At 46.4% G+C, this 12,395-nt stretch overlaps 1 protein-coding gene across 1 annotated transcript in view; it reads left to right on the forward strand.

Annotated features, from left to right (window-relative positions):
• LOC138683500 (ras-related protein Rab-3C-like) overlaps positions 1-12,395 on the forward strand; it is a 177,792-nt gene that overhangs the window by 135,251 nt on the left and 30,146 nt on the right. The window contains exon 3 of the mRNA XM_069775395.1: positions 9,326-9,450. Within this exon, the coding sequence (XP_069631496.1) occupies positions 9,326-9,450 (125 nt within the window). The remainder of the gene's footprint in view (positions 1-9,325; positions 9,451-12,395) is intronic.

Raw genomic sequence — 12,395 nt, forward strand, 5'->3', positions numbered from 1 at the left:
CTGGAAGCATAACTGGAGACGGCAAACCTGGCTGCAGGGCTCCCATACTGTGCATCACTGCATTCACAGCTCTGAGATCATGTAACAGTCTCCATTTCCCACTTTTCTTGGGAATGGTAAATATTGGTGTATTCCATGGACTAGTAGAAGGAACAACATGTCCCGCTCTCAATTGGTCCTTAACTAACTCTTGTATTTTTAGCAGCCTTTCAGAATTTAGCGGCTACTGATCAATCCAAACAGGCTCATCTGTTTTCCAGCTAATTTTCAGGATTGGCTGCCCCTCAGTGACTGCTCCTAAAAAGGATGAGTCACTAACATTGCCTTCATTTGGCTCAATAAATCACGGCCTATGAGGCCAAACAATTCAGTTGGGGTAGTCATGACATACGGACGCGTCGTAACATTTTCACCGTCAGGGAACACAAATGTAATCGGCAGCTGACTTACTAAGGTGGCTTGTGTGCCCCCTATCCCTGCAATGCCAAAATTTGGATTGATCAATGGCCATGATGGAGGCCAAATATATCGTGAAATAATCGTAACATCAGCTCCTGTATCGATTGTCATCAGTTTCTTGACGATAACTCCGTCAGGCCCTTCCAATTGCACTACCTTTTCTGGTTTACCTTTTGTTATGTCCATGGCAAGGTATACCTGTGGTTTCCCTGGGGACCTGAATCCACCATCTCCACGTTGTACTGCACCTGGGTTTGGAACACACGACCTGAATGGAACTAATTGTGCTATTCTGGTACCTTTAGGAATAGAAACAGGAGGGATTAAAACATGAATCATAATTTTCACAGTCCCACAAAAATCTGCATCAATAAGCCCTGGGACTACCAAAATTCCTTTTAGAGCTGTTGAAGATCGTCCCATCACAAATGCACTAAGCCTGAGCCCCAATGGTCCCTTTATGTTGCTATCCACCAAGTGTACCCCTGCGTCCATCAACGTAATGTCTACTGCGGTTTCCACATCCACTCCGGAGCTCCCTGCAGTGGCGGATCTGGTGGTTGCGAGGCTGCCTGAGGGCTGGCAGCCCAGGTCCCTTGCGTTTGTGTCGTCGCGTGAGGGGCCTTCGCGGTCGGTGTAAAGTTTCCCTTCTTCCTATATTCTTGGTGGTATTGTCATCTTTCTTAGCAGAAGCTGTACATTTGCTCCTAATGTGGCCACGTTTGCCACAGTTAAAACACTTGACCAAGGGTGTCTTACTGGCCCTGTGCTTCTTTGTAGCTCCTTGTGGAGCTGCGACAACATAGGCTGTTTTCTGTGAGTCCACTGCTCGATCCATGTATTCTAGCATATCAACGACGGCTGCATTTTTCGGCAAATTACACAATGCTTTGCGTGTCTTTTCATTAGCATTTTCGAAAGCGAGCATTTTGAACATGTTTTCTTTCATTTGCTCGGTCATGTCAGGGTGGTCATAGATTGCCCTATGCAATTTATTAATAAACTGTGCGAAAGGTTCATTATGCTCCTGTTTCACCTGAGTAAAAGTATGGCTTCGCATATTGTCTGGTATGGAAAGAAAAGCTTGATACGCCAAGATCTGTGATAGATGATGAACCTCAGTGATACATTGTAACTGAGCGTTCCCTGATGCGAAGGGTCCAGTACCCATCAGCATCTGCGTGGTTACTCCCCATAAGGGATCTATTTGTTGTCGTGGTGTTGCTTGTTCCCGATCACAGAGCGTCTCCCACTGCCGGAAAAACACTAACATTTGGGCGGGCTCCAAAACCATATGTGCTAGCTGTTTAATATCTTGAGGTATCAGCGTATCAGAAGAAAAAATGAATTGCAGCATTTGTTGAGCTAACGCAGACTTAATTCCATACTGACTCACAGCATACCTTAATCTCTCAATGACCTTCCAGTCAAACGCTTCCCATTTTTTCTGTCCATTTAATGCAATAACTGGGAATGCTTGGAGCATAGTCCCTTCTATAATGGCATCTTTTATTACTCCCCTCCAATGTCTCTGCCTTTCTTCTGCAGCGGCTACTGCAGGCGGCTCCGCGTCTATCGCGGGCGCAGTTGGTTTCACCGTCTCTGGTTCCGAGAGGCGGGATGGATGAAAGGGCGGTGGCGGGGGCGCGGATGGTTCTGCCCGGGGGCCGGCCGCGGCCGCGACTGCGACTGGCGGCGGCCACCATGGCCGGCTGACACGCGCCGCTGCAAGTGGGCGGAGAGGGGGGCGGAAAGGGGGGGGGGAGGGAGGGGGCGGGAGGGGAGGGGAGGAGGGAGGGGGCGGGAGGGGAGGGGCTGGGGGAAGCGCCGGAGAGGGCGGCGAGAAGGGGGCGGGAGGGGGCGGTGGAGGGGGCGGGAGGGGAGGGGAGGGGAGGGGAGGGGGGAGGTGCCGGAGAGGGCGGCGAGAAGGGGGCGGGAGGGGGAAGCGGGGCCGGTATACGGCGAGAATCTTCGTTCTCTTGCCCTCTCGGTTCATCCTTTCGGGAGGATGACCGTTTCTCCCTCACTTCTGGTTCTTCCGACCGTACCGTCAGTTTTTGTAACTGGTTCACCACCTCCCTCAGCTCTTCCATCGCACTACCCGATGGAGATGGTTCCCTGTCCCCCGCAATCTGTTTATCCGCATTAGTCATCCCCGAGTCTGTCGGCTTCGGATCTGTCGGGCGACAATCGGCCCCCCCTAATTCCCCTGTTTCTTGCGGAGTAACAGACGGGGGAATTTTTTCGGCACCAACGGCCTGGCTGGGTATAGGCAAAGGCTGTGTCTGTGCAGGCGTCTCAGCGTTAACGGAGATGGATGTTAGGGGGGGTGGAGATAGTTGTGTAGAGAATGTCCCCCCAACTCCAGCGGGGTGGGCTGACGCGGCAGCCGTGGAGGCAGCAGAGGGGGTCACCGCCGCGCAGAGAGCGGCGGCTGCCTGCCGGTCCGCCCTCATTGTCTCCAGCATGTCTCGAATTACCTTCCAGTGCTCTGCATATTTTTTCATCTCCTTTACCTTACCCCCCCTGCAGCTAGTAGCGTCCCACAGCGCCTTGCCTATATTATCCCAGGTCGCTTCTTCAAACGCGACATTTACACTCGGGATAAGTTCTTTCTTCCAGGCCCATAAAAGTAACCCCTTTAACACAGAATTATCGAATTTCACTCCTCTCTCAGAGAGAAAATGACGAAGGAGCTTTAGGACTGCTTCCTGCCTTTTGTCCAACCCCATCTCCTTCTCCGACCGCTCACCTGATCAGGGCGAGATTCAAGCTTTCGCGTGTCTCCTCGTTTTCCCAGCTCAGGGCGAGATTCAAACTTACGCACGTCCCAGCTCAGCCGAAGCTCATGCTGTGCTTCCCAGCTTAGCTGAAGCTCATGCCGTCCTGCCGGGGCAGCAGGAACACTCTCGGCCGGCTCCTCCGCTCCCTCGTCGGTTCAGCTGCACCAGAAATTCTCGTAGAGATGATAAAGTGCTGATCTGAGGGTCCCTGTTTGGGCGCCAAATGTTGCGGAGGGACATCACACACAGACCAATGTGATCAAGTGAAGTCCATTTACTACAACGTTTGATACAGTTATATACCTTATGCGCTTGTGCACGCGCCTTATACAATACTCTAATTGGTACAATACCCCGTTTCACGCGACACTATCTTATCCTCTATTGGCTGAGCAAGCTTCTTCACGAGGTGTCCAGCAGTCACTTATCTCATTCTTCAGCATCCAGGTGTTGTTTGTCAGGCTCTTCTTATCTTCCTTTTTCCCAGCGTACAAGGACACAGCGTCCTTGTCTGCTCCAGCACTTTGTAAACTTATGCTTCGTTCCCACCTAACGGCTGGATTGCTCACATGCCTTCGCCCAGCCAAGAAATCCTCAACATGCAGCCATATGTCCATGCTCTTGAAGCTGCTGGTGACCCTGCCTTCTGCACCATGGCCTCCAGCCAGCCACGGAGGTAAAACAGAACTTGCTGCTCTAGCAAGCTGTGTGCTGAGGTGCTAAGTCCCACTTGATTCCTGATTTAGATGCTAAAATTACAGCCCTAAAAATGCCTCTTCAGTTGCTGCCTAAACTCACAGATACCTAATACCCCCAGTGTACCCACAGATGCCTAATGTACACAGATGCCTAATACCCACAGAGCTTATACCCCAAGGCATGCGAAAGTTCACCCCAGTCCTAATGCTGCAGAGCTTCTGTCTTGTGCCCCAGCCCTGGCAGGATTCAGAAACCAGTCACGTTCCTGCCCCATCTCAGGAGCAGGCCTGGTCTTGCAGGCTTGGTCAGATCACACAGAAGTGCTGGGTGCCAAATTACACCCTGTATAAGCACACGGCACTGACAAACACTCTGCTTTCAGGCTCGCTGGGGTGCTAAATGGGTTTAATTTGAAGAAATCTAATCACCTCTGAATTGGGTCTCTGGCATCTCCCCAGCACAACCATTATGTATATACATGCTTGAGCCAAGAACAAAATGAAAACAAAATAGGCAAGGCAGGCTGATTTTGGTTTGAAGTGAGAAATTTTCTTTTTGTTTTTGGTGGAACATATTTTCAAAGCACTGGGAATCAAGAGAAGGAAAGAAAGAAAAAGCTGAAAAGAAAGACTTTAAGGAAGAAATGGCACAAAAGAGGTGAGAAGCAAAAGGATGGAGAGAGGGGAAAGAAGCCCCAAAATATGCAAAATAAGGCATGTGTTAAAATCTGAGGGATAAAACGACCACCTCTGTGAGTGACAAGCTGTGTACGCACACTGAAGCCCCGGGCACTGCTGACACTGGGGCATGTAGCATTTACAGCCCTTTGCAGGTGCCCTGAATTCAGAATGAGGGCTGGCTTCTGCCTGCCCTTGCAGAAGGGAATGTGAGAGCTCACCCAGAAAGGGCCCATTTCGTTTTGTTTTCTGGCATCAGTTGGTGGCCTCTGGGAGAAACAGTGTGCCAGGATACATTTGCAAAGCAGGTGAGCGCATCCTAAGACATGCTCATAAGTTCTGGGTGCTGCCAGCCATGGATTATTCTGGGGAACAGATAGAAAGCCTGAGGCCACCTCTCTCCCTGCTCTCCCTGTGGCAGGGTCTGAGTGCCAAGTACAGAGCAGCTGGTACAGAGCCAGCTTCCAAATGGCCACCAAGATTCAGCATTGCAATTAATTAATGTGCTTGGGGACAGACTTTTTAGTAGGGCCTGTAGCAACATGATAAGGGCTAATGGTTTTAAACTAAAAGAGGGTCGATTCAGACTAGATATAAAGAAGAAATTTTTTACGATGAGGGTGGTGAAACACTGGAACAGGTTGCCCAGAGAGGTGGTAGATGCCCCATCCCTGGAAACATTCAAGGTCAGGTTGGACGGGGCTCTGAGCAACCTGATCTAGTTGAAGATGTCCCTGCTCATTGCAGGGTGGTTGGACTAAATGACCTTTAAAGGTCCCTTCCAACTCAAGCTATTCTATGATTCTATGATTTTATGATTCTATGATTCTGTATAGAATAATCCTCTATATCCTCCATTTCCATCATATCCCCAAGGTGAGTGGAATAGAGAGAGGAGATGAGAAAACTCCAAGATACAAGGGCATTCTTAAGGCACATATCAGACTTGCTGGGAATAATAAGGGCTTAGGCGACCTAAAGGAGGGCACAGGGAAAGGAATAGAGCATATGGTACACACTGAAGTCTTAAAGACACTTGGTAGTATGAGGGAGACCTCAGACTAACCCTGTGGAAAAGATGGCTTGAATGGGGAGAGTGCCAGAGCTCCTCCCAGACAATGAGGGTGGGAAAGGGCTCCTGATGCAATCTAATCCCCTGAAAAGATGGGAATGGCAGATCTTCCCTTTACCATCCCAGTCTGTGTTGGGGGTTGGAGGGGGCTGTGCCATACCTTCCCACATCATAAGAAGGTGACTGGGGAAAGGGGGGGAGAAGATACCCTCCATTGCCTCAATTACAGAAAGAAAATTGTCTCCTGTAAATGCTGGAAAGCCAGCCTTCCTGCTCAGAGGTAGCCAGGCATTTGGCACTCTCACCTGCAAATAAAGGGAAGAAATTCAACTTGGGGCACTGAATGCTTTTGGACACACCTCCAAACTCATAGCTGCTTCTCTGTCACTCCCCCTCACCAAATACTTCAATAAACTGAGAAAGTTTTAGAATAGATAACCTGGACTCCACTGCAGGTCACATCATTCCCCTGCAGCCCCTGATAGTTCAGCTAAAGGACTTTGGAGGCATCGTGCTGGAGACAGAGATGAGAGAGTTTTTAGGATCAACCAGTCAGTTAACTCAACATAACAGTAACTTAAAAAAAAAAAGATTTGGTAGGGGATTTGTTTATTTGGGCTGGAGTTGGGGGTTTTTAATTTTGTTTTATTTATTTTCCTGGCAAGATGATGCACTCCAGTTAATTGCATACTCCTTTCTGAAACCAAAACATCAGAAGTACATGTTCCCTGTGAGACAAGGGGAGTCAAAAGAATCTCAGTAGACATAATAAAAGGGGGTGAAAGATGATGTTTAGTGCTTACATTGTTGAAATTAGCTGAGGTAGAGACAGTCCTTGATAAGAAGAGCTGGTCCCAAGAACCAGCCAATGAGGTAGAGACAGTCCTTGATAAGAAGCAGGAGCAGGCCCCAAGAGCCAGCTAAGACTGGTCTTGCGGCTTGGGTGAATACCAAGAAATCGCTGAGCCTGCGCAAGAAAAAAGGTTACTAGCGGTGACGAAGAGGAGTCATCTATCTTCATCTCTGCGACCACCAGATGACCACCATAAAGAGGCCCTGCGCAGGCGCAGTTGAGAGGAGACTATGGAAATGACCTCTCGGAGCTAATTTTAATATGAAGCGGGGATAGGTCATGCATATGTATAGGCGTATTGTGAATATGTAATACCTGACTGTATAAACTTAAGGCGAACTGCCGAGTCGGGCGCACATGACTTTGGTGGGACTACCCCCCGTGCTGCCCAGCGCTGAATGAACATACCTACTTTACAATCTCACTGATTGTGGAGTCTGTTTTCCGCACGTCACCTGAACTTGCTGGAATAAATATTATATATGGCTTCCTCTGGAGCATTTTCATTAGGGTGATTCTCTGCTATCAGTGCATGTGTGTCCTGGTTTCAGCTGGGATAGAGTTAATTTTCTTTCTAGTAGCTGGTATAGTGTTGTGTTTTGAGTTCAGTATGAGAAGAATGTTGATAACACACTGATGTTTTCAGTTGTTGCTAAGTAATGTTTAGTCTAAAGTCAAGGATTCTTCAGCTTCTGATGCCCAGACAGCAAGAAGGCTGGAGGGGCACAAGACGTTGGGAGGGGACACAGCCAGGGCAGCTGTCCCAAACTGGCCAAAGGGGTATTCCATGCCATGTGATATCACATTTAGTATATAAACTGGGGGGAGTTGGCCTGGGGGGGATTGCTGCTCAGGAACTAACTGGGCATCGGTCGGCGAGTGGTGAGCAATTGCATTGTGCATCACTTGTTCTGTATATTCCAATCATTTTATTATTATTATTATCATTATTAGTTTCTTCCTTTCTGTTCTATTAAACTGTTCTTATCTCAACCCACAAGTTTTACCTTTTTCCTTCCAATTCCCTGTCCCATCCCACTGGGTGGGGGGGAGTGAGTAAGCGGCTTCGTGGTGCTTAGTTGCTGGCTGGGGTTAAACCACAACATAATTAAATTTCTTTCTAAGGGTTTCTCTAAGGGCAAGACCATTGGGGAGTTGCTACAGGGGACCAGGGGAGTCCTGGCTAGCTCCAAGTGTGTGTGTGTGTGCATGCATGTGTGTGCATGTTTGTGTGTGTGTGCGACCTGATCTTTTCCCAAAAGATAGTGTGCTGCAACATAGACCTTTTACCTACTGCTTCATCTCTGTCATGAAGGATCATTTCACTATGCTTGGTTATAACCAGAACTGACATTTAATTTTCTGGCAGACTTGGAGGGGGTAGTGCATAATAATAGCATCTTTGGTCTTCATAATGGTGTGTCCACCATTTTAAGCATTGTAATATTCACCTTGAAACCTGTGTGCTCATGAGAGATGAGGTAACAGAGGATATCTTTGCCTAGGCAATACTGGGTGTATTCTCTACTTCAGTAAATGACAGTGTTAGAAGTGGCAGCAATACAAAATCTCATTATACTCTATTAAACTAAAAAGCAAATTTTTCAGGAGAATATTTTGTGAACTAAAAAGTATTACCAGGCATTTCCTAGGAGCAGAACTAGGTAGCACGCTAGTACTGAAGCAGTGTGCATATGGACATATGTGTAGTGGGTTGACCCTGGCTGGACACCAGGTGCCCACCAAACCACTCTATCACTCCCCCCCTCCACTGCACAGGGGAGAGAAAATATAACAAAAGGCTCGTGGATCGAGATAAGGACAGGGAGACATCACTCACTAATTACCGTCACGGGCAAAACAGTCTCGACTCAGGGAAAATTAATTTAATTTATTACCAATGAGAATCAGAGTAGGGTAATGAGAAATAAAACCAAATCTTAAAACACCTTCCCACCACCCCTCCCTTCTTCCCAGGCACAGCTTCACTCCCGAATTCTCTACCTCCTCCCCCTGAACAGCGCAGGGGAATGGGGGTTGCAGTCAGTTCATCACACATTGTCTCTGCCGTTCCTTCCTCCTCAGGGGGAGGAGGACTCCTCACTCTTCCCCTGCTCCAGCATGGGGTCCTCTCTCCATGGATCCGCAGGTCCTGCCAGAAGCCTGCTCCAGCGCAGGCTTCCCATGGGGTCACAGCCTCTTTCGGGCACTCACCTGCTCCGGCGTGGGGTCCTCTACGGGCTGCAGGTGGATATCTGCTCCACCATGGACCTCCATGGGCTGCAGGGGGACAGCCTGCCTCACCATGGTCTTCCCCACGGGCTGCAGGGGAATCTCTGCTCTGGCACATGGAACACCTCCTCCCCCTCCTTCTTCACTGACCTTGGTGTCTGCAGAGTTGTTTCTCTCACATGTTCTCACTCCTCTCTCCAGCTGCCGTTTCTGTGCTTGCTGCAACTTGTTTTCCCTTCTTAAATCTGTTATCCCAGCGGCACTACCACTGTTGCTGATTGTCTCAGCCTTGGCCAGCGGCGGGTCTGTCTTGGAGCCGGCTGGCATTGGCTCTATCAGACATAGGGGAAGCTTCTAGCAGCTTCCATAGAAGCCACCCCTGTACCTCCCTCGCTACCAAAACCTTGCCACGCAAACCCAATATATCATATTACGCTAGATGTCAAAATCAGTATTGTCTTTTTTGCCTTGTTACATTTCTGTTTGAAATTGATTTAAGGGGGATTTGCTTTGTTTTGACTTCTCCCTCTCTCTCTGTCTCTCTTTTAAGGTCAACTCAAATCAAAACATACTCTTGGGATAATGCCCAGGTTATTTTGGTTGGTAACAAATGTGACATGGAGGATGAACGGGTAATCTTCACTGAGAGAGGCAAACATTTAGCAGAGCAACTTGGTAAGAAAAGAAATTACAAAAGCTTTATGATTGCTTGTGAGACTGCACAATGTAATGTCATTAATTGCTACAGTACTTGTAATGAAAAATTTGTGATACACTCACTGTAAAGAAATAGTCATACACCACCTCCCTTTTGTTTCTGTAGGTTGAGCTCTGAACTGTCCTTGTTGATGTCACTAAAACTGTAACATCATTAGAATGGACATGTGTCCAGGGATGACCTTGTGCAGAGCTGTGACATGTCTGTCATCTAAAAGTGTTCACAAGACCAGTGCTGGCTCAGACTAAAGACATATCTGATACATCATTCCTTATGCTGCTCCTTAGATAGGAAGTACGTTATGGCCTTTGTGATAAGCAGCAAGATTAGGCATGCATATGTATATATACAATAAGTTTAAGTAGTTCTAGCCATAGGCAGATACATCCTAGCCACGGAAAAATTAAAAAAAAACCAAAACAAAACAACAAAAAAAGAACTAGGAGAAGGAGAGGAGTGGAGAGATTGAAGAAACAGCTTACTCAGAATGTGACCTTTATGCAAGTTGAGAACATTTGGGTTGTGATTTCCAATACTGTCGTGAATGAGTGGTTTGGACCGCTTAAAGACTCACCATCAAAGGTATTAGCAAAAGTGATTTAATAGGAATTTATAAAAGCCCAACTTCACAGAATTCAATGTCAAGGTTCACTCTATTACTTAATACATGGATGAAATGTACGAAAGAAAATCAAGTTAGAATCAAACTAGAATGATTTATACAAAGACCAAAGACGCAAAAGAGTAAGAGAGAAACATACAAGGAAAAATCGAGTTAGAATTAATTCTTCATGATTTGCACAGAGATCAGGAATGTAAAAAGGTAGGGGAGACCTTCCCATTGAGTCACGAGGTTCGGAGAAAACTCCCTTACTTTCTAAACTCCTGGTGGAGCCTAGGTCCAGCTGGATCCACTCCTAGTCCTAGACTTGGGCAACGGTTTATGTCTAAAGGGATTATGTGTATAACAGCAGTCTAAGATTCATTCACAGTTTGAATAGAATTTACTATAATCACAACAGTGACTTAGGTATAGATTCGAAAGGGCAATATTTGTACTATACTTGCTATAGGATATCTGAGTTAGTTCACACACGCATGCACACAGACACTAAGATGGAGAGAGAGAGAAAGATATACCTGTTAAAAATTCCCCTCGAGTTCAGTGAAATATTCACGTCAAATGTCTCAGCACTTTCTCAATGGGCGAAGGGTTGAACCTCAAGGAGCGAAAGGTTTCAGCTCAGGTCCTGTCGTCAGCTTTCAGCAACAGTCCTCTGATTTTCACAAACTGGAGAGTTTGTGAGCTCTGAGAGGCATCCCCCTCAGAGGGAGATGCTGGTCACAGCCCACTGTGGTCCAGGGGAGCTCAAAGGGCCTCACTTAGGATCGCTGTTTATAGGTTCATGAGATGATTGGCTTTAGTCATCAGCAAATTCCTGGGATTCCAGTAGCACTGGTACTGTTTTCACATGAACTATGATTCAGATAAGGGATGACTCCAAGGCTGTCAGGGAATGACTTAAGATTCGCATAAGGAAGGCTCCAAGGATGTCAGGAAACAACAAAAAACAGATAAGGGATGCTCCAAGGCTGTCAGGAGATGACTAATATTCCTGCTTCCGTATCTCCTCCTCCGCTAGGCAACAGGAGTCCTTGGTACGGTCAGTGCTGCTCCCTGCCTTAGGCATGGAAGAGTTTCTGGTACGGTCAAGGGATGCTTAACCACCCAACTCATTACACAAATGCTAAGGCCTAACGGGAATCCCTGAGGTCGTAGAGTGGCCCAGGAGGGGGGAATGCACCACCACAAATAACAATAATCCAAAACAGAAAGACACCAATATCCAACTCCCACTGCTATCAGTTCACCTATTGCACATTTACACAGGTGTAAAGATGAACCTCTGTCTCACAAAGTCTCCCTCTAGGAGGCAAATGCTGTCCACACAGAAAATTATGGAGCTGTGAACATCTCTATTCTTTCTGTTTATGCCCAGCAGTGATATCCTTTCACACCATGAAATGTTTTTGAGGTGACACTGGCCAAACTGTAATGGAAAAGCTCCAGAGCATCATAATAATACTACTCGGCCTGTTTTTTTCTCCAAATTTGCTGATATCTGGAAAGCATGTTCAGCAGGTGTGCAAATCAAACCCTGGCATCATTGGAGGTCAATTTTTGTGCTGTACTGGGCATGGGGTTGTTATTATTATTATTTTTAAAACTGACTGTGGTAAAGGCTCAGTCTGGCTTCTGGTGAACATGTATGTATCTAAGATCTCCTTGTCACTATTCTTATATAGGTGTTTAGGGGAAAGGGTATTATAAAAATGACTGCATGGGAAACAGAAAGAGATGGTGACATTTCACAGTATACCACGTGTGCTGGATCTAATCCCATGATGGTGGTTTTTAATTTATGTATTTTCATAGCTTGATGACCTAATTTTTTTTTAAAATATTTTTTCTAGTTGTGCAATTGCTTGTCCTGGTAAATAATTTCATCAGAATAACATATCTTCCTATCACATCTGTCTAAATAAGCATTACATATGTGTGAAAGCACACCTCAAAAGTATCCATTAAAAATAACCATAAATTAGTCCTTGAAAGGTGACAGAAAAGATTTAACAGGCTATGTCCAGAAAAATTGCCAATATTTGTGAAGAACTGAGTTTTTTAGAACTGTTTGCAACAAAACCAAAATGGTTGCAATTGCACCTGCTTTAACAGGATATTTTTCTTTGCAGAAATACCTATCACATTATATATATTTCTATAATCTGTTCTTCCCTCTGTGAGCATTTTTTATATTTATTCATTTTAATAGGAGCTAGGAAAGTGTATTCAGTGCAGAAAGACATCCAAAAATTGTAACTGTATATGTTTACCCCAAAT

This window comes from Haliaeetus albicilla, chromosome W, assembly GCF_947461875.1.
Source record: "Haliaeetus albicilla chromosome W, bHalAlb1.1, whole genome shotgun sequence".
Taxonomy (NCBI): Eukaryota; Metazoa; Chordata; class Aves; order Accipitriformes; family Accipitridae; genus Haliaeetus; species Haliaeetus albicilla.